The sequence below is a fragment of the Pongo pygmaeus genome, chromosome 15, assembly GCF_028885625.2.
Source record: "Pongo pygmaeus isolate AG05252 chromosome 15, NHGRI_mPonPyg2-v2.0_pri, whole genome shotgun sequence".
Classification (NCBI taxonomy): domain Eukaryota; kingdom Metazoa; phylum Chordata; class Mammalia; order Primates; family Hominidae; genus Pongo; species Pongo pygmaeus.
Window position 1 is genome coordinate 68,281,943 of NC_072388.2, and position 21,048 is coordinate 68,302,990.

A 21,048-nucleotide genomic window follows, 5' to 3' on the forward strand; every position below is an offset into this window, starting at 1 on the left:
ATGAAGCCAAAGATCCTCTATTTGTTAAAGAAATAAAACTATTTTAGCAGGACAGGCCAAATGAAAAACAGGACAATCAGATTACTTTTGGATCTATTTCTTTTTCTGTGAGATTATTTTAGTTTTATTTTTTTTTTGAGACAGAGTCTCTGTCACCCACGCTGGAGTGCAGTGGTACAATCTCGGCTCACTCACTGCAACCTCTGTCTCCCTGGTTCAAGGGATCCTCCTGCCTCAGCCTCCTAACTAGCTGGGATAGTACAAGCGTGTGCCACCATGCCCGGCTAATTTTTGTATTTTTAGTGGAGACAGGGTTTCACCATGCTGGTCAGGCTGGTCTTGAACTCCTGACCTCAAGTAATCTGTCCACCTCAACCTCCCAAAGTGCTGGGATTATAGGCGTGAGCCACCGCACCCGGCCTATTTTAGCTTTAAAATTTGGTTGGTTTCACAGTGAAACATTAACTACAACTCTACTTAATTTTGTCAGGTACCCTAAAATTCTAATAATCTCTTGGTACAGTGATAACATTTCATTAACCAGATTATTCTATAGGAAAAACTGAGCACATATGAGTATGTTCTAGGTAAAATTTTGTCTTGCATAAAACAACAAAAAAAAAATAGTTAAGGCCCTAATGTGCAAGTAGAGGCAGGAACAGGGGGATATTAGACCAATCATGAGCCTTCCAAAAAACTTTCAATCTTATGCTGTGTCAAGATATCACCGGCTGTTGGTAAAGTGCTAATAGAATCAGAGAGTGCTCATGTACTTGCTGATTGAAAGTACATGATCGACATGATTGGAAGTACACTCCAGCCTGGGTACAGAGTGAGACTGTCTCAAAAAAACAACAACAAAAAAGAGACAAGACTATCTTATACTTTTTTGTGGTTTTTCCCTTGCCCTTATAGCTTCCCTACAGTAGTGGGTAACTAGTATCCAACTGAAGGCTCTGAAAAGGGCACAAAGACCTCCTAGTAAGAGTACTTGATTTGATCAACACTAAGAAGTTCATCTGTCTGCTGCTGCTGCGGACAAGCTGTTAGCACCAGAAAGTCATTTATAACGTTTGCGTCAATAGTAGGTACAAACCTTGGAGCTATAATTAAGATTCATTTAATTATGCTGGAAAAATGAGGTAAAAGTGTTATTAGCTTCACATAAATCACAGCAAAATGTGTTGCGCACTACTTAAACTTTCTTCAAATTCTTTGTGTAGCAGCTATTGGTTTTTAAACTTACAATGAAAAAATGCTTTGCAAGAAAATTCAATGTTCAAAGACAAAAAAAAAAAAAAAAAAAAGCACTCAGGGAGAAAAATATAACTAAAGGACATTTATTTATTTTTACCAAGACTTTATCTTGAGGATATGGCTAAACTGCGTTTCCACCCCCCACCCCATCTTGAAGAAGGGTTAGTATGTGAATGTTATAAAGTAGATATGAACAGTTGAAGGACTGGAACCAACATTAAGTGACGAAGAACAACTTCCATCTAAATCATCATAAAAATGTTTAAGTAAAAAAAAAAAAAAAGAAAAAGAGGAGGTAACGGGGGTTTCCGATTGAACAAGATCCTCACATTTCATCTAATACAGTCAGTCTTGGCTAGAGTATAACAAAGTGGAAACAGGATTACTATGATACAAAACTTCCACTACAGCACACTGTACACACCTGTGTTCCAAGCCCACCCCAACCCCCCCAATGCTTCCAACACAATTATTTCCCAGCCTGTTGGGCCTGCCGACGAAGGAGCACGTAGATCTTCTCTTTAATCCAGTCTTTGTTATAAGGCTGGTATGTCTGGGTATCAGCTCGGTAACTGAGGAGAGAAAGGGAATAAGCAAAGTCACAGTGGTCAATCACTGCCAGGTGTTTAAATCCCCAAATTATAACTGCCCAATGATGGCATAGATGTGCACATTTCCAAAAATTAACTTAATGAAAAGTTGAAAGAGCTACTTACACAGTCGTTGAATTCTAAGTAACATGAACTTTATATCACCTAGTACAATCTTACAGTGGAAAAAGAAAACATGACTTAGAACTTTTAAGTTAAATGCCCAATATGTTACATATCTACTTCTTGACAGAGTATGACCAGAAACCATGTGTTCTTCCTCCTACATAGTTTCTATTTTTATGGTTCCTTTAGTGATTAAAAAACAACAACAAAAAAATTGGCTGGGTGCAGTGGCTCATGCCTGTAATCCCAGCACTTTGGGAGGCTGAGGCGGGTGGATCACTTGAGGTCAGGAGTTCAAGACTAGCCTGGCCAACATGGTGAAACCTTGTCTCTACTAAAATACAAAAATTAGCTGGGCATGGTGGCGCACGCCTGTAGTCCTGGCTACTCGGGAGGCTGAGGCAAGAGAATTGCTTCAACCGGTGGAGGATGCAGTGAGCCGAGATCGTGCCACTGCACTCCTGTGAGTGAGACTCCATCTCAAAAAAACAAAAACAACAATACTAGAACAAACTTTAGATTTGCAATGTTTATTCTGAATTAACTAAAAAACCTTACCTATATTTTAGGATTTGCTTTTTAAAATAAATAATGCTAGAGGCCTATGGAGAAGAATTATCAGAAGACATAATAAGCTCCAAAATATCTCTAATCAGAAGGGTAAGGAGTACACAGACTAGCATTAGCAGTAAAACTCCAATGGGACTGTGAGTAGTATCTAGTAAGATGTCAGAGTACTGGGTGTCGCTTTAAATTCTTATCTGAATTAACTCATTTTTACAACCCTGTGAGTAGGTACAATTATCCTCGCTCCCCCCCACCGACCCCTGCTTTTTTTTTAGACAGAATCTCACTCTGTCACTCAGTCTGGAGTGCAGTGGTGCCATCTTGGCTCACTGAAACCTCTGCCACCCGGGTTCACATGATTCTCCTGCCTCAGCCTCCTGAGTAGGTAAGATTATAGGCGTGTGCCACCATATCCAGCTAATTTTTTGTATTTTTAGTAGAGACGAGGTTTCACTATGTTGGCCAGGTTGGTCTTGAACTCCTGACCCTCAAGTGATCCAGCCACCTCGGCCACCCAAAGTGCTGGGATTACAGGTGTGAGCCACCACACCTGGCCTCCTTTTTCATAAATGAGAAACCAAGGCTTTAAAAAGTGAAGCAAGTTATTAGCTAGGTAATGCTGGACTGGAGATAGATTTTAAATACTCCTGACTCCAGAGTCCTCACTGTTAATCACTAAGTTAGAAACCTAAACTACAATTTTTGGCAAGGGAAATAAATTCCAAAGTAGGAATGCTTTATACAATTAACATCACATTCTTCCTCTGAACAGTAAGGTCACAATCTGGTTTATTAAAAATGTACAAGATTCCCATTTTTAAAAATGCTTAACCAAATTTAAAAATTCTAAAATGTAATTTTTTCTGAAAACTCTTTGTCCATGCTTCCTAAATAAGCTCTAAGCTAGTCTACTGCAAAATGTAGCAGAAGAGACTATAACATTTATATTAACACTGGAAAATAACTTAAAAAGGAACAAAATTTCTCACAATTATCATATCTGGATGGGACAGGCTTTGTTTATACCATTCCCCCCAACAAAAATCACTCTGGTTTGTGAACATTTAGGAATCCATCAACCTGCATGCAATTTTCCAACTCAAATAGTAGGCCAGGTGCCAGTGGCTCACGCCTGTAATCTCAGCACTTTGGGAGGCTGAGGCAGGCGGGTTACAATGTCAAAAGATCAAGACCATCCTGGCCAACATTGTGAAATCCCATCTCTACTAAAAAAAAAATACAAAAATTAGCTGGGTGTGGTGGCGCGCACCTGTAGTCCCAGCTACTCGGGAGGCTGAGGCAGGAGAATCGCTTGAACCCTGGCAACAGTGCAAGACTCTATCTCCAAAAAAAAAAAAAAAAAAAGTGTCTTCAGTGATAACTTCTCTTACTGATCAGGAATACCTCTCGTCATTATAATAACTGACGGTGAAAATGTTCTTTATGTGTCTAAGCAAACAAAATACTGCATTATCAAAAGGGTATTATTTTCATCTTACAAAAAGCTTATTTAAAAAACGTACAGATCAGAAAACTGGAAAAATCTGACTCTGACTTTAAGTATACGAAATACAAATTTTCATGCCTACATTTTACTATTAATGCATGGTCAGTTTGCTCTGGGTTTAGTCATGTTACAAAGTAGAATCTTATTTTTTCCATTTCTACCTACACTGTTTAAAAAGAATTAATTAAAAGAAGTCCTAGGTCACTGCCATGTAAATTTAATAGAAGCTATGAGCACACAACCATCTACAAACCAAATATGGACCCAGTCTCTGGTCTGAGGAGTAAAGGCCCAAATCACAGGATGTGCTGTGGCAGTGGGTGACCTCTTTGGAAACAATACCTGATTTCTCCTGAATATTCAAAGAACGAAAAGGACATAACCAAAGTCACCTGGGAAAAATAGTTTTAAGTCCTAAATTTGATTCTGAAAGTTTTTCAGAGGCCAAAAAATTTTCAACATTAGAAACAAACATAAATAGTTACAGGTTTTCAAGCTATGATAATTTACGGTTTTTAACACTCTGAAACTAGTAAAAAACCATAAATTGTCATTAACCTCTCTTCTATATTTCTGGAACTACTGTAGGTGGGAAAAATTATCTAGGTAATAATTAAAGCTTTCCCCCTATTTTGCTTTAATATAGCAAATATTGTATTAAAAATCAGTTTAGTATGCTAGATATGGTTTCTAGTTTACATTTTAAAGTCTAATGCAGCCGGGTACAGTTGCTCATGCCTGTAATATCACCCCTTGGGGAGGCTGAGGAAGGAGGATCACTTGAGCCCAGGAGTTTGAGACCAGCTTGGGTAATATAGCAAGACCCTGTCTCTAAAATTTTTTTTTATAAAGTCTACTACAAAGTTAGAAAAGTTAGGTTCTGTCATTAATGACATACTTGTATGTCATTAACATGTCACTTGTAACTGTTTTACTCTGTTCAATTTTCATGTTGTTGAAAAAACCTGAACACCTTTTAAATCTCACTTGAAATTTATAATTTATCTCACATGTAGACATTAAAATTCATATCATTCTACTCCTGGCAAATTTAAGAACATGCTTGTAATTAAAAATAAAACTCTATCCTGACTTCTTCAATCTAGTTGAAAAGGGAGTTGCTGCATATCTAATAATGCTGTGCTCAGCAAGTATTTGATCCTCACAAGGAGTCTTGTGAACTAGATTTGTCTGAATTTTACAAATGAGCAAACTAAAGTTTAGCAATACAAAGCTGCCTTGTCAAAGGGAGCTAGCAAATGGTAGAGCCAGGATTCAAACCCAGCTATGTCTAATTCTGCCACTCCAGCTAGCTCTTAACCACAGCCTCCCAAGACAAGTAAAACATGATCCTTCACTTCAAGTTTACTTCCCACTTACTGGGAGTAAGTACGACACCCCAAAAGCGTCAGGATTAGATCCTGAATGTTTCAGTAAGGTTCTTTTATAAAACCATAAAGACAACCATTAATTTTTAATCAATGCAGAATATAGCTCTGTAATATAAATAAGGGAAACAGAAAATTATCAATAATTTTAGAAAGCTATGCCTCAAATAACACAAGTAACATGCATTTACATAACCAATATTTACTCAGCACTAATTATGTACCAGAGATGCAGCAGTGAACAAAAACAAAGCAAATTGTTCTTAAATTCTATCAATTAATATACATATTATTGGTAATTTCATATCCAGTGGATGATTCTGTCAACACTTAGGCCTCCCAATTCCATGAAGTCTTTTCCTCTAATCTCATCTCCTACCCTCTCTTGGCCAGATCCCTAGACCTTGTCATTTCCAACAACTTCAATTTCCTAATTTCAAGCATGTCATTCTCTGATCAACCACTTCCTAACACTCTAATGTGAGCAATCCTTGATCCAGTGGGACCTACAACGAACTGATCTACCTCTGTTTCCAGCACCTCCTCCTACACCCCCAATTAAAGCTCATGGTCATTCAGTCGTTGCTGTTATCCTCATATATGCCCTCAACCTTTAGCAAAATCTTTACTCTCTACCTACTCCTCACCTGTAACCATCCAGGTGAGAGAGACTAGGAAAAAAATCCCATGATCACAATGACTGATTTCACTTTAAATCATTATCAGATAGATACTTTGGGGGACACTTAATGCATCCCTGAATTAACTGCAGTTCCCTAATTCTTTCACCTTCCTAGCTTATTTCTTACTTTTCCACAAACCTGTAACACCGGTTTCAAATGATGTCCTTGCTCCTTATCTTTCTGAGATAACTGAAGCATACAAAAGATAATTCCCCCCAGCTCCCAAATTTGTCTGTCCTCCCTTTTTTATGATTGAACTGTCCAAGAGCCAATTTGAGCTATCAGTTTCTCCTTCTCTAGTACATCATCCCATCAGCCTGCAAACTTACCATTACTTTTCCCACTTTAAAAAAAGCAATTTCCTTCTCCAGCTACAACCCCATTTTTCTGTTCTTTCAAGCAAAATTCTTTAAAAAAAAAAAAAAAAAAAAAAAAGCAAGCCTGTAATGGCCACCTATAAATCTTCTCTTTTCATTCCCTTCCATACACCGAAATCTGTAGGCATTTTACTCCTGGCACTCTACCACAACTGTTTTGGAAGTCACCAAAGACTTCCACAGTGTCAAATCCAGGGGTCAATTAAATTCTCAGTCCTCACTTATCTGTCCTATCAATGATATGACACACTTCTGCATTTGGCTTCCAGGATATCATTGCTCCCTGCCCCTCCAATCTCCTAAGACTCTCTCCTTCACTCATTCCTCTACAGTCTCAAAGGCTTCCTTAATGACTTCAAACATGCCAGGCACTCCTACTTTAGGACTTCTACACGAGCTGTTCCTCGTCCCCTCTGTCTGGTATGTTTTTCCTATAGATGTCTGAATGGCTTAAAGTACCATGCAACATTCATTTGAATGTTCTGAGTGACCAAAGTGAAATGGCTACAACTGGAACACAACGAAGAGGTAAAGAAAACAAAACTCAAACATCCCAAGGAAATGCATGTTTTGGAACTTTTGGGGAGACAGCATGGTGCAGCCACATGCCAGGATTGGCTCCAGTGGTGACCCAGGAAGTGCCTATGAGTAAGACTTGTGTATTTCTCATCACTGCTCTTTCAACTTCTAGCACAGCACATGGCATGTAATAAATATTCAAGTATCCGATGATTGAGTATCGTATCATAAGGTGCTTCCATTTTCCTCGGTTAAATGAGCTGTATTTACACTCAATTTCTGTTCGCTAATGTAAAAAATATTAGGTAAGTCTATAGTAACACTTTATGCTCCTTGTTAGTAGTTGTCAGAAGCAGATTATCAATACAAACTATAACAAATACGTTAAAAAATCTCACTCTAACATAACAAAATATACATACTTACACAGGGTAGGATTGAAATTAAATTAAATTTCAGCTACACACATATTTAAGTTTTTGAAATGTCATGAAAAAAAGATAATCTTAGTTTTAATCCAAAACCAACGGCTTTAGGACAAAGACTGTAAAGGAAAAAAAAAAATTAGGTATAAGGAACAAAGAACAGGGACATGGAACTTCTTAATTAGGATCCTTTCTGGATACTAACTATATCAATTAGCAAAGTCATTTTTTTCTGTGCCTTTGGCTTTATGTTGCCAATCTCTTATTTCTGTAAGAGAAATATTAATTACTATACACTATGCAAATGCAAAGATCAGTGTCAGGCACATAATTAGCTCCTAATACCATAAATCACCTCAAACAGACAGAAAAACAATAGAAAATACAAGATAAAAGACATGTTGGCTAATACTTACACCAGGCAGCTGAGGTCTGCCAGATCATCAATGAAATCAAACAACTGACTGATGTCATATGTGATAGAGGGACTGTTGGGATTCATTCTTTTCAGATGTTCTTCATACATTTTACAAACGCCTAAGAAAGGATAGGAAAAAAAGCAAAATCTTACAATCGCATACACTTCTAGATATGAGCAGTGCTTATGAGCAGTGCTATATGTTGATATCATATTTACTTTAATAAAGTTGGGCTGGGGAAAAGATGATAGATTGATGGCTTTTTGATTATTGCCACTAGCAAATACTTTTTTATTTTATAAATTCACCAGGTCAGGTGTAGTGGCTTACGCCTGTAATCCCAGCTCTTTGGGAGGCTGAGGCAGGAGCATCACTTGAGCCCCACAGTTTAAGACCAGCCTGCCTGGGCAACACAGGGAGACCTCATCTCTACAAAAATTAAAAAATTAGCCAGGTGTGATGGTGTGTGCTTGTGGTCCCAGCTACCTGGGAAGCTGAGGTGGGAGAATCACTTGGCTGCAGTGAGCCATGATTGCATCACTGCACTCCAGTCTGGGCAGCTGAGAAATTCACCACAATGTTGGTGTAACTATTTTGTGTCTTAATAATAAAATGATTACTTCAAACCACTGGAGCTAAGGGACTTTAAAGACTTGCCATCTGATGGCTCAAACAAATAACATTGTGGGTCTTAACAGGTTTTTCAGTAATTCTTCCTAAAGCTACAGAGCAAAAAAAAAAAAAAAAAAAAGTCACATTAAAAACTGGCAACAAGGAAAGAGATTATCCTAATGTGTATTTAAGATCCTAGACTAGGCCGGGCACAGTGGCTCACGCCTGTAATCCCAGCACTTTGGGAGGCCGAGGCGGGTGGATCACGAGGTCAGGAGATCAAGACCATCCTGGCCAACACGGTGAAACCCCGTCTCTACTAAAAAAACACAAAAAAAATTAGCCAGGCATGGTGGCAGGTGCCTGTAGCCCCAGCTACTCGGGAGGCTGAAGCAGGAGAATGGTGTGAACCTGGGAGGTGGAGATTGCAGTGAGCCGAGATTGGCCACTGCACTCCAGCCCGGGCGACAGAGCAAGATTCTGTCTCAAAAAAAAAAAAAAAAAAAGAAATCCTAGACTATGGATTCAGAGACTTGAGTTCCAGCTCTGCCCCTGTCAAACCGAGGACAAACGACGCCATTCCCTGAACCACACCTGTCAAACAGAGTTAAGAGTGCCTCTTCATAGAATTGTGAGGTTTATTTGAAATAATACATATAAAGCATTAGCACACGAACAAGGATATAAGTACTTAAATATAATAAAAAAGATAATGAGCAAAATCATTAATAGCAAGCCCACATTACTAATTATAATTAGCTATACAGTACATTATCTATTTAGTTTTTATTCAATAATACTCTCCTTTTTTTTCCTTTGAGACGGAGTTTTGCTCTTGTTGCCCAGGCTGGAGTGCAATGATGCGATCTTGGCTCACTGCAACCTCCGCCTCCTGGGTTCAAGCAATTCTCCTGCCTCAGCCCCCCAAGTAGCTGGGATTACAGGCACCCGCCACCACACCCAGCTAACTTTTTGTATTTTTAGTAGAGATGGGGTTTTACCATGTTGGCCAGGCTGATCTTGAACTCCTGACCTCAGGTGATCAGCCCGCCTCAGCCTCCCAAAGGGCTGGGATTACAGGCGTGAGCCATTGTGCCCGGCCTGATACTCTCCTTTGTTATTCCCACAAAAGAAGAATACACCTTTTCAGTCTATTCCCACTGTCAACTATTTTACGACTACTATGATGAGTGGATAAGTGACATAAATGCTAGTTATCTAGAAAAAACATGTCCTATACTGTATATATAAGCCTTTTATTAGCTCCAAATTAACTTTATAAATTTCCTAATAAAAATACTATTCAACCACAGAACTATTAAACAACTATCCTAGGGTTTTTTATTGCTACTGGCATACTACATTGTGATCACAGACTATCACCCATGAGTTAATGAATGGAAGGAAAATAAAAACTAGGAAAATAAATTCATAATGTTAAAAAGGCATTGACCCACAGTTATACTTTTTTTTTTTTTTGAGATGGAGTTTTTGCTCTTGTTGCCCAGGCCAGAGTGCAATTGCGCAATCTCGGCTCACTGCAATCTCCACCTCCCAGATTCAAGTGATTCTATTGCCTCAGCCTCAGCCTCCCGAGTAGCTGGGATTACAGGTGTGTGCCACCACGCCCGGCTAATTTTTGTATTTTTAGTAGAGACGGGGTTTCACCATGCTGGCCAGGCTGGTCTCAAACTCCTCAGCCCAGGTGATCCACCCGCGTCGGCCTCCCAAAGTGCTGGGATTACAGGCAAAGCCACCATGCTCGGCCTCCATTATACTTAATGGTTAAAGATGGGATGCTTTTCTGTTAAGATTAGAAAGAATACCAGAATATTTATTGTTGCTACTTGTATTCAACATTGTACTAGAAATTCTAGCCAAGGCAATTGGGCAAGAAAAAGAGATAACAGGCCTTCAGATTGGAAAGGAAGAAGTACAGCCATCATTATTTGCAGATGACATTATCTTACAGATAGAAAATCCTAAAGAAACAATAAAAATCTATTAGAACTAATAAATGAGTACAGCAAGGTTGCAGGATATAGGATCAGTATATGAAAATAAATTTTATTTCTATGCCTTAACAACAAGTCTGAAAATAAAATTAAGAAAACTCCATTTATAACAGCATAAAAAAGAATAAAATTCTTAGAAATAAACGAAACAAAAGAAGTACAAAACATGTACACCCTACACTATAAAATGTCATGGAAAGACTCTTTTCCTTCCCTTGAGACAGAGTCTCATTCTGTTGTCCAGGCTGGAGTGCAGTGGCCCAATTACAGCTCACTGCACCCTTGACCTCTTAAGTTCAAGTGATCCTCCCAAGGATCTGTGACTACAGGTACATGCCAACATGCCCAGCTAATTTTTGTACTTTTTGGAGAGCAGGGGTTTCATCATGTTGCCCAGGCTAGTCTCAAACTCCTGGGCTCAAGCAATCCGCTCACCTTGGCCTCCCAAAGTCCTGGGATGACAGGTGTGAGCCACCACGCCATGCTGGAAAGTAAAGCCACCACACCATGCTTAATAAATGGAAAGACATCTCATGTTCATGAGTTGGAAGACTTGATGCCAATACTCCCCCAGATGATCTACGGATTCAATGCAATTCCTATAAAAATCCAAGCTGCTTTTGCAGAAACCAACAAGCTAATCCTAAATTTGACACAGAAATGCAGGAGACCCAAGACAGCCAAAATAATCTTGAAAAAGAACAACACTGGAGGATTCAAACTTCCTGATTTCAAAACTTAATATGAAACTACTGCAATCAAGACAATATGGTATTGGCATGAGGATAGGTATCCAGATCAATAGAACAGAAATGAGAGTCCAGAAACAAACCCTCACATTTATGGTCAACTGCTTTTTGACAAGCATGCCAAAACAATTCAACAAAGAACGGTATTTTCAACAAATGATGCTAGGACAAAAGGATAGTCACATGTGAAAGAATGAAGTTGGACACAACCCTACAATAGACCAGAGACTTAAAAGTAGGAGCCCAAACTATAAGACCCATAGAAAAAAACAAAGGCATTAATATTTGTGACCTTGGATAAACCAATGGTTTCTTAGATATGACACCAAAAACACAACAAAAAGAAAAATATGCAAGTTAAAGTTTATAAAAATAAAATACTTTTGTGCTCCAAAAGACACAATTAAGAAAGTGAGAAGACACCACAAACCGGGAGAAAACCTTTATAAAACATCTTATCTGATAAAGGACTAATGTCCAAAAATATACAAAGAACTCCTAAAACTTAACCATAATCACTCAATGAAAAATGGGCAGAAGATCTGGATACCTCAATAAAGACGTAAACTGCAAATAAACATATGAAAAGATGACATTATATGTCATTAGGAAATTGCAAATTAAAACAATAAGATACCTTAGAATGGCTAAAATCTAAATCAGTGACAACACCAAATGCTGGTAAGGATGTGGAACAGAAACTCATTCACTCCTGGTGGGAATGCAAAATGGTCCTGCCACGTCTGAAGACAGTTTGGCAGTTTCTTACAAAGCTAAACATACTTGTACCACATAATCTAGCAATCACTCTCCTACGTATTTAACCCAAATGAGCTGAAAACTTAGGTCCACACAAAAACCTACACAGAAATGTTTATAGCAGCTTTATTCATAATTGCCAAAAAATAGAAGCAACCAAGATGCTCCTCAATAAGTGAATGGATAACCAAACCATGGTACATTCATTCAAGGGAATATTATTCAGCAATAAAAAGAAATGAGCTATGCAGCCACACACACAAAAAGTAAGAACCATAAAAGTATACTGCTAGGTCAGCCGGGCATGGGGGCTCATGCCTGTGATCCCCAGACTTTGGGAGGCCGAGGTGGACGGATCACTTGAGGTCAGGAGTTTGAGACCAGCCTGGCCTACACAGTAAAAACCGTCTCTACTAAAAATACAAAAAAAGGTAGCCAGGCATGGTGGCGCAGGCCTGTAATCCCAGCTACTTGGGTGGCTGAGGCAGGAGAATCGCTTGAACCAGGGAGGCAGAGGTTGCAGTGAGCTGAGATTGAGATTGCATCACAGCACTCCAGCCTGGGTGACAGAGTAAGACTCTGTTTCACACACCAAAAAAAAAAAAAAAAAAAGCATATTGCTAGGCTAAAGCAGCCAGTCTGAAAAGGCTTCATACTCCATAATTCCAACATGACATTCCAGAAAAGGCAAAACTATAGAGATGGTAAAAAGATCAGGGATTTGGGGGTGGTGGCAGGGAAGGAGGTATAGGTGGAGCAATGGGGATTTCTGGTAGTGAAACTACTCTGTATGATACAGTAAAGGTAGATACATGTAATTATACATGTCAAAACCCACAGAATGTTCAACACATACAGTAAACCCTAACATAAACTGTGAACTTTAGTTAATAATAATCTATGAATATTAATTCATCAATCCCAACAAGTGTAATCAGACTAATAGAAGATGCACTAATAGGGGAAACTAAGAAGGGGAGGAAAGAAGGCATATGCTGGAGCTCTGTACTTTCCGAACAATTTTCCCACAAGCCTAAAACTGCTCTAAAAACATGGTCTTAAATAAAGTCTTTAACTGCTCGTAAAAAAAAAGTGAGGGGGGAGGAGAAAAATGCTCTGATCTACAGGGGAATATTTACTACAAGAAAAAAAATAGAATAATAAAATTACCATTTGGCAACCACATCATGTGAGAACTTATTTAATAATTATTTTAACATTTTTTTGTTTTAGGTTTTTAAATGGGAAATAAATCACCATTTTCAATTTTTAGAAAAAGAGCTACCAAGGCATGAAAAGGCATGGAGGAAACATAATAAATGCACATTGCTAAGTAAAAAAAGCCAGTTAAGAAAAAGCCACACACGATAATGATTCCAACCATATGACATTCTGGAAAAGGCAAAACTATGGAGACAGTAAAAAAAACCAATGGTTCCCAGAGGTTGAGGATGGGGTAGGAGGGGACGAATAGGTAGAGCACAAGAAATGTTTAGGGCAGGGCAGTGAAACCATTCTGTGTGATGCTGTAATGGCGGACACATGACGCTTCGCATTTGGGAAAATCCACAATAATGTAGGACATAAGAATAAAACCTAGTATAAACTACGAACTTTACTTAATGATAATGTATCAGTAATGAATACTAGTTCACCACTGTTACAAATGTACCACACCAGTGAAATTCATTAATAATAGGGGAAATTGTGTAGGGGTGAAGAAAGAGTAATATGGGAAAACTGTAGTTTCTGTTCAATTTTTCTACAACCCTGAAACTGCCCTGAGAAATAAGAGTATTGCAGAATCAAAGACCAAACATGATAATATAGGTTAGGTAACAATTTGCTAGGAGAGCTTGCACAGAAAATCTACATCAATAGCAGGCAGAAATGTCAGCAGAGAAATGGATCTGTAAAGAGATGAAGAAAAAATGCCACGTTCTTCTTTAAGAATTAGAGTAGATGGCCGGGAGTGGTGGCTCACGCCTGTAATCCCAGCACTTTGGGAAGCCGAGGTGGGTGGATCACTTGAGGTCAGGAGTTCGGGACCAGCCTGGCCAACGTGGCGAAACCCTGTCTTTACTAAAAATACAAAAATTAGCTGGGTGTGGTGGCACACACCTATAGTCCCAGCTACTCAGGAGGCTGAGGAAGGAGAATCATTTGAACCCAGGAGGCAGAAGTTGCAGTGAGCTGAGACGTACCACTGCACGCCAGCCTGGGCGACAGAGTGAGACTCTGTCTCAAAAAAACAAAAAGAAACAAAGACATCTGCACTCATACGTTTACGGCAGTACTATACACAACAGCAAAGTCATGGAATCAACTAAGTGTCCATCAATGGATGACTAGACAAAGGAAATCTGGTGTATGAGTATGCATGCACACACAAACCATGGAATACTACTCAGCTATTAAAAAAAGAATAAAACCATGTCTTTGCAGCAACATGGATGGAATTGGAGGTCATTATCTCAAGTGAAGTAACTCAGAAAGTCAAACATCTAATGTTCTCACTTATTAGTGGAGGCTAAATAATGTGTGCACATGGACAGACAGAGTGGAATAACTGACACTGGAGACTACAAAAGGTGGGAGAATGATGAGGGATGAAAAATCACTACTGCATACAATGTACACCAGGTGATGGCTACACTAAAAGCCCAGACTTGGTTGGGTGCAGTAGCTTATGCTTGTAATCCCAGAACTTTGGGAGGCTAAGGCAGGAGAACTACCTGAGGCTAGAAGTCTGAGACCAACATGTGCAACACAGTGACCTCATCTCTATTAAAAAAACAAAAAATTAGCCAGGTGTGGCGGCAGGTGCCTCTAGTCCCAGCTATTTGGGAGGCTGAGGCAGGAGGACTGCTTGAGCCCAGGAAACTGAGACTGCAATAAGCCATGATCACCACTGCACCCCAGCCTGGGTGACACAGCAAGACCCCGTCTCTTAAGGAAAAAAAAAAAAAAGGCCCAGACTTTACTACTATGCAATATATCTATATAAGAAGACTGCACTTGTATCCCTTAAATCTATTAAAACAACCTATTAAAAACCAACAGACACACAAGTCTATAGTGCTTGAGTTTAACCAGAATATATAAGGGATACCTGTAAAATATTTCCATACTGTAACAAAATAATATGTGACAAATAATAAGAGAATATTTATAAAACAATAAGCAGCTCTGGAAAGTCACTCATTATATACATTAGTTTTTTTTTTTTTTTTAAAAAAAAACCTAACACTTGTACCAAGGAGGATACTATATACATAATTAATGTTTAAAATGTTCAACAGGCCAAGGCAGATCACTTGAGGTCAGGAGTTCGAGACCAGCCTGGCCAACATAGTGAAACCCCATCTCTACTAAATACACAAAAAATTAGCTGGGGGTGGTGGCCCACGCCTGTAGTCCCAGCTACTTGGGAGGCTGAGGCACAAGAATCACTTGAACCTGGGGGGCAGAGGTTGCGTGGGCCAAGATTGTATGACTGCACTCCAGTCTGGGTGACAGAGCGAGACTCTGTCTCAAATAATAAATAAATAAACAAACAAATAAAAATGTTCAATAATTATGGTCCATCCTAAATATCTGCTTTCCCTTCTAAAATTAGCAATTCAAGAAATTTGGAGGGTTGGAAGTGATAAAGGCAGGGCCTGGGGTGGATGGACTATTAAAAAAAAAGAAATTTGGAGGGGGAAAACCCAGTTCCTAAATGAGACATTTTTCTACCCCTTGATTAGTGTTAAACTCACCTTCCATGCATTCATTCACAGATTCATAGTCAGCATAAGTTCTGCCTTCTGGCCTCTTGGTAGGCTGTACCAGCAAAATGGTGTGAGACTGCAGGGGGAAAACATGATTTCAATGTAAGTTTCTATTTGAGAAATTCATAGTATGATAAAAAAAAAATCCCCATTTGTAATGCAATAATGATTGCTAGTTATTAAAATGTAATTAGAGAGGCCAGGCATGCATCCCATGCCTATAATCCTCCTCCTCTGGGAGGCTAAGAGGGGGAAAATCACTTGAGGCCAGAAGTTTGAGACCAACCTGAGCAACACAGCAAGACCCTGTCTCTACAACAAAATAAAATTTGCCGGGTGCATGCCTGTAGTCTCAGCACTTTGGAAGTCTAAGGCAGGAGGATTCCTTGAGCCCAGGAGGCTGAGACTGCAGTGTGCCATGATCACACCATTGCATCGAAGAGTGAGGCCCTATCTCTTAAAAGGAAAAAAAAAAAGTAATTAGGATACTTTTCCCACAAAAATATTTATGTCTTAGTCTAAGTGTAGTATCTAGCTGGATTAACAACTCTGCTGTACGGTCTCCCTAAGTCTCCCAGTCCTACTGTACTTATTGCCTACAAGTAATCAGTATAAGCTACCTTGCCCTCCTTTTTCTTTTGTATCTTTGCTTCCCAACTAAATTATAAACCTGCTTAGGTTTTCTGTCTCCAGTGGTCACTTTCCATCTTTAATGCTCTTAAGTCACTAATAAAAAGTCAGATGGGCTGATGAAAGGAAACAAAAGGGGAAATAGTATAATGATCACAAGCATGGTTTTAACTTAAGCTTTTTTTCCAACCTTAGCATAAGAGCAAAGTCACATTTTATCCAAGGGTTAGACTTAACATTAAAGCAGTAGATAAATTAGCAATATAAACATATAGTAAGAATTACCCTTAAAAATCCACTAAACTATTCACCTAGTAGATAACTTGCCTTACTGGGCTTTCTCATACTAAAATCATGTATTAGAATCACACAGAAAGTTAGGTGATCACACTATGAGAAATGTGAAATATGCCCGAAAAATAGCAGACAGACTTTTCTTCCACTTCATGCTCACTGGGAAACGTGTTTTTGTTAGTGATCAGTCACTAACAAATCAATCTCAGTGTTTCTCAACCTGGGCTCTATTACATTTTGGGTTGGCTGATTCTTTGTTACAAATGTCCCTTGGGGAGCAAAAAATCTCATCCAGCTGAGCATTCACTGGTCTGTTGAAAATATGACTCATCCAATTTTTTGCTACATGTGTAAGGTTAATTAAATGCAAGTATGATGCAACTCCACTGTAAACCCAGTCCCAAATCAAACTATTCACTTTTTTCCTTTTCTTCTGCTGTACTAGTATTTTTCAGCCAAAAACCAGAAAACAAAAATTTCCTAACAGGAACCCTAAACTGTTTTGGAATGAACATCATTTTTTTTTTTTTGGAGACAGAGTTTTGTTCTTGTTGCCCAGGCTGGAGTGCAAAGGTGTGATCTCAGCTCACCGCAACCTCTGCTTTCCGGGTTCAAGCGAATCTTCTGCTTCAGCCTCCCAAGTAGCTGGGATTACAGGCATGCACCACCACGCTCAGCTAATTTTGTCTTTTTAGTAGAGACGGGGTTTCTCCATGTTGGTCAGGCTGGTCTTGAACTCCCGACCTCAGGTGATCTGCCCGCCTCAACCTCCCAAAGAGCTGGGATTACAGGCGTGAGCCACCGCGCCTGGCCAAAATGATCAGAATTTTTAACCATCAAATTGGAACTGAAATAGCTGAAGCCCAGGCTTTCTGAATAAACAATGGAAAAATAGTACATTTAACATGACACACAAAACAAAGGGTAATCATACTCTTCTCTCGCCATCAAGAAAACTAAATCACTTTGCCTAAAAGTTTGAGAGGGTTTGACATAAAAACGGAACTTGGTGACAAGAGACGAAGGATTAACTCTCACCTGTAATAACCTGAGCAGTCAAAGCCTTTGTTAAATCGATTTAAAAGCCACAGAAAGCATTATATTAGATTATTTGTTATACAGAAGTCTTTGTAAGCTAGCTACTCAAAAAGTTTCAATGAGTCATTTAAGAAAAAATAATTTTGTAGAAACCACGTGCATTCTTGCAACAGAGCTTGCCCTATACACTAGCTATCTCAACTGCTACTATAATAATTGTATTCCAATTCTAATGCAAATTAAAGGACTAATTTGAAAGGGTAAGAATGGAAAAAGCTATACAGCATGTTGCTTTTTATAACTAGTCTTAAAATGAACACCGGGCAAAGTTTACTATTTTCAGTACTTACTGCCCAAAGGCATGGATTAAAATCACTAAGAACATAACATGATACATTTTAAAAACTGTGGTCAAGTGGTTATCATTTTTAAATGGCATTGCTTTCCTGCTCAAATTCTTTACAGATTATACCACCTCTCAAGCCAGTTTTGGTCACTTTCTTCGAATTCGAGCTTACTGATCATCCCGGTTGGGTTCTAATAGAGCTGGTCTCTGAGCTGAGCCTACTTTTCAGCCTCCAGCCCCAAGAGGATACAAATACAGATAAGTACAAGATAGAGGGCTGAGGGACGCGCCACATGCAATACCTAGAGGTCTCAAAAACAGAAAAAAAAAAAAAAAAAAGGCAGAGCACAGGAAAACGAAAGCTGAGAAAACACACTGCAAAGCAAATACGTCCTCTCCTAGCCCACATGCTGGGTATAGCTGGATCTGTCAGCTTCGAGAATAGGTTAGACAACCCTGGCCCATTGTTCCTACAGCAGGCTAGAGCATTTGGAGGGAAAAATACAATATCCGGCAGGGCCCGGTGGCTCACGCCTGTAATCCCAGCACTTTGGGATGCCGAGGCGGGTGGATTGCTTGAGGTCAGGAATTCGAGGACCAGCCTGGCCAACATGGTGAAACGCCGTCTCTACTAAAATACAAAAATTAGCCGGGCGAGGTGGCGGGCGCCTGTAATCCCAGCTACTAGGGAGGCTGAGACAGGAGACTTGCTTGAACCCAGGAGGCGGAGGTTGCAGGGGTCTGAGATCGCGCCACTGCACTCCAGCCTGGGCGATAGAGTGAGACTCTCTATCTCAAAAAACAAAACACCACCCCCACGCCTCCCTCTACCAAGTAACAATCGGGAGAGAGCTCATCCTCAGGCCCAAGGCACGCCTGACCCGAGCGAGCAGGCGGGCGCGCAACCGCAGGGCGGACCGGGGCTCCGAGGCCTAGAGTCAGGCCTGGCGTCCCTGCGGCGGGAACAAGGATCAATCCACCGACTGGAGTGGCGGGGAGCATCACGCCGCGCTGCATGGGGCTCGTGGGGAGAGGAAAATGTATGGGGCTGGGGTCGCTCTGGAGGCCGGGGACTCGGACTCGGGTAGCCGCGGAGGCCTTTCTCACCATCGCGCCAAACTCTTCGCTGCAGGAGCTGCCGACACCGCCGCCGTTACACGAGCTTAGCCACAACGCCGCTAACAGCCAATCCTCGCGAGAGGAGCCGCCGGAAGTCGTCGAAAGTGCAACGCAAAAGAGCCTTTTGGATCATAGAGGCACAGTCACTTCCGGCAGCTAGAGCAGCTACTGACTCTGTTTCAGCCATCTTCGATAAAGGCAAAAGGTAAGGGAAAGTTTCCAAGCTTTAGGAAGAATTATTTTTTTTTCAAGACGCTGTCTTCCGTACTTTCGTTATTAAACATACGACTCAAGTGATCACCGGTATAGACAGTGACATCAGACATCTTTAATTAGCCCTACTCAAAAATGGCGGCAACCTAAGTATCCTGGGCCAGAGGTCGGTTGTAACCCGGAAGTGCCTTTGTAAAGGAGGGGGTGGTTAGACAATCCGGAAGTGGATGGAATGAAGAGGTGCCACTTGGCGGCCATGGCAGCTGTAGTATCGGCGACTCCGGGTCAAGGCCCGGTCGAGTGCAGTACCACGGGCAGCACCGGGTATAGGGCAGAGACAGCTTTGTGTCAACTTCGCTGCTGAACCCCTAGGACCCATCGTTAGAGACCTGCAGGACTCCTTTCCTCATCCCAGGCTCGGAGGAGAGTTTGCTGGGACTGGTGGGCTGGTTTCCTGCTCTGGGGGGCGGATCACCTTCGGGGCCGCCTCTTGGAGACAGGGGCGCCTAGGGAACGAACAAGTTCGCTTGAGTCACTTACCCGCCGCCACCTAAGACATTGTGCCACCCTCAATCCGACAATCGAAGAAATCGATCATTCGCACATTTTCCCCATTGACTTTTCCCGTCTCTGTTAACCCACGAGAATCTAATGACTGGCATCTGAGAACCCAGAGCCTGGGACCTTAGATTGCTGTAAGCTTTCTCTGGTGCTAATATCAGCAAAAAGGGTCTGTTTCCGGGTACGTTCAAGAGGAAGGTGCCTCGTGAACACATCTGCTGGTGGGGAGGCCTAAAGAACTGGAAAGCCCACTCTCTTGGAACCACCACACCTGTTTAAAGAACCTAAGCACCGTTTAAAGCCACTGGAAATTTGTTGTCTAGTGGTTGTGGGTGAATAAAGGAGGGCAGAATGGATGATTTCATCTCCATTAGCCTGCTGTCTCTGGCTATGTTGGTGGGATGTTACGTGGCCGGAATCATTCCCTTGGCTGTTAATTTCTCAGAGGTAAGAAATTCTCAATTTTTTGTCAGCTGTCAGGATGGCTGTGAGATACTAGTTTTAGTTGCAAAGGGAAGCTGCTTCCCTAGTTAAATCTCAAAACTGAAGGTCTCATTAAGAAAGACTATCTTTTTTAAAAGATACATAACACTTAATGATAGAAACAAACCTCATATTAAGCAGTGGAATTCTTAACCTGGGGTGGATAGATACTCCACGGAAGATCCCAGAGTATTCTGAATCCCCTAGAGTTGCCTATAAAAATTTGAGGTTCTGTGCATTCACCTGGAGAGAGGCACCATAACATTTCTTTTGATTCTCAGAGGTTTCATGGAATCAAAGTTCCAGATTGTTATCAAGAAAATAAATGGAGGGCTGGGCGCGGTGGCTCACGCCTGTAATCTCAGCACTTTGGGAGGCTGAGGTGGAAGGATCGCTTGGGCCCAGGAGTTATAGACCAGCCTGGGCAACGTGGCGAGACCTTGTCCCTACAAATGAGGCTGAGGCAGGAGGATCGCTTGACCCCAGGTGGTTGAGGCTGCAGTGAGCTGTGTTTGGGCCACTGCACTCCAGCCTGGACAGCAGAGTAAGATCCTGTCTCCAAAAAAGAAAAAAAAGAAATGGAGAATGTTATTTTTCC

The 21,048-nt window shown here is 40.6% G+C and overlaps 2 protein-coding genes across 4 annotated transcripts in view; one reads left to right on the forward strand and one right to left on the reverse strand.

Moving 5' to 3' along the window:
- Positions 1-1,324: 1,324 nt before the first annotated feature.
- Positions 1,325-19,324, reverse strand: ERH (ERH mRNA splicing and mitosis factor). The gene is made up of 4 exons (XM_054447970.2): positions 19,182-19,324; positions 15,755-15,842; positions 7,856-7,976; positions 1,325-1,829 (listed from the first exon to the last, which is right to left on the reverse strand). Exons 1-4 carry the CDS (start codon positions 19,182-19,184, stop codon positions 1,727-1,729), a joined length of 315 nt encoding a protein of 104 aa, XP_054303945.1. The 5' UTR covers positions 19,185-19,324; the 3' UTR covers positions 1,325-1,726.
- Positions 19,279-21,048, forward strand: part of SLC39A9 (solute carrier family 39 member 9) — a 63,082-nt gene continuing 61,312 nt past the window's right edge. The window contains exon 1 of one of the 3 annotated variants that reach the window (XM_054447968.2): positions 19,279-19,398. Coding sequence is in view for 2 of the 3 variants with exons in the window: in XM_054447966.2 (XP_054303941.1) it covers positions 20,319-20,414 (96 nt within the window). In the remaining variant the exon portion in view is untranslated. Of the gene's footprint in view, positions 20,415-21,048 lie in introns of all 3 variants that reach the window. The other 2 variants (XM_054447966.2, XM_054447967.2) reach the window with 2 other exon arrangements.

Excerpts from the sequence above, each read along its gene's own strand:
- ERH (XM_054447970.2), bottom strand. Across the intron at positions 7,977-15,754 it reads TGTGAATGAATGCATGGAAG|GCGTTTGTAAAATGTATGAA; the intron begins GTGAGTTTAACA and ends ATCCTTTCTTAG. Across the intron at positions 1,830-7,855 it reads GCAGACCTCAGCTGCCTGGT|TTACCGAGCTGATACCCAGA; the intron begins GTAAGTATTAGC and ends TTCTCTCCTCAG.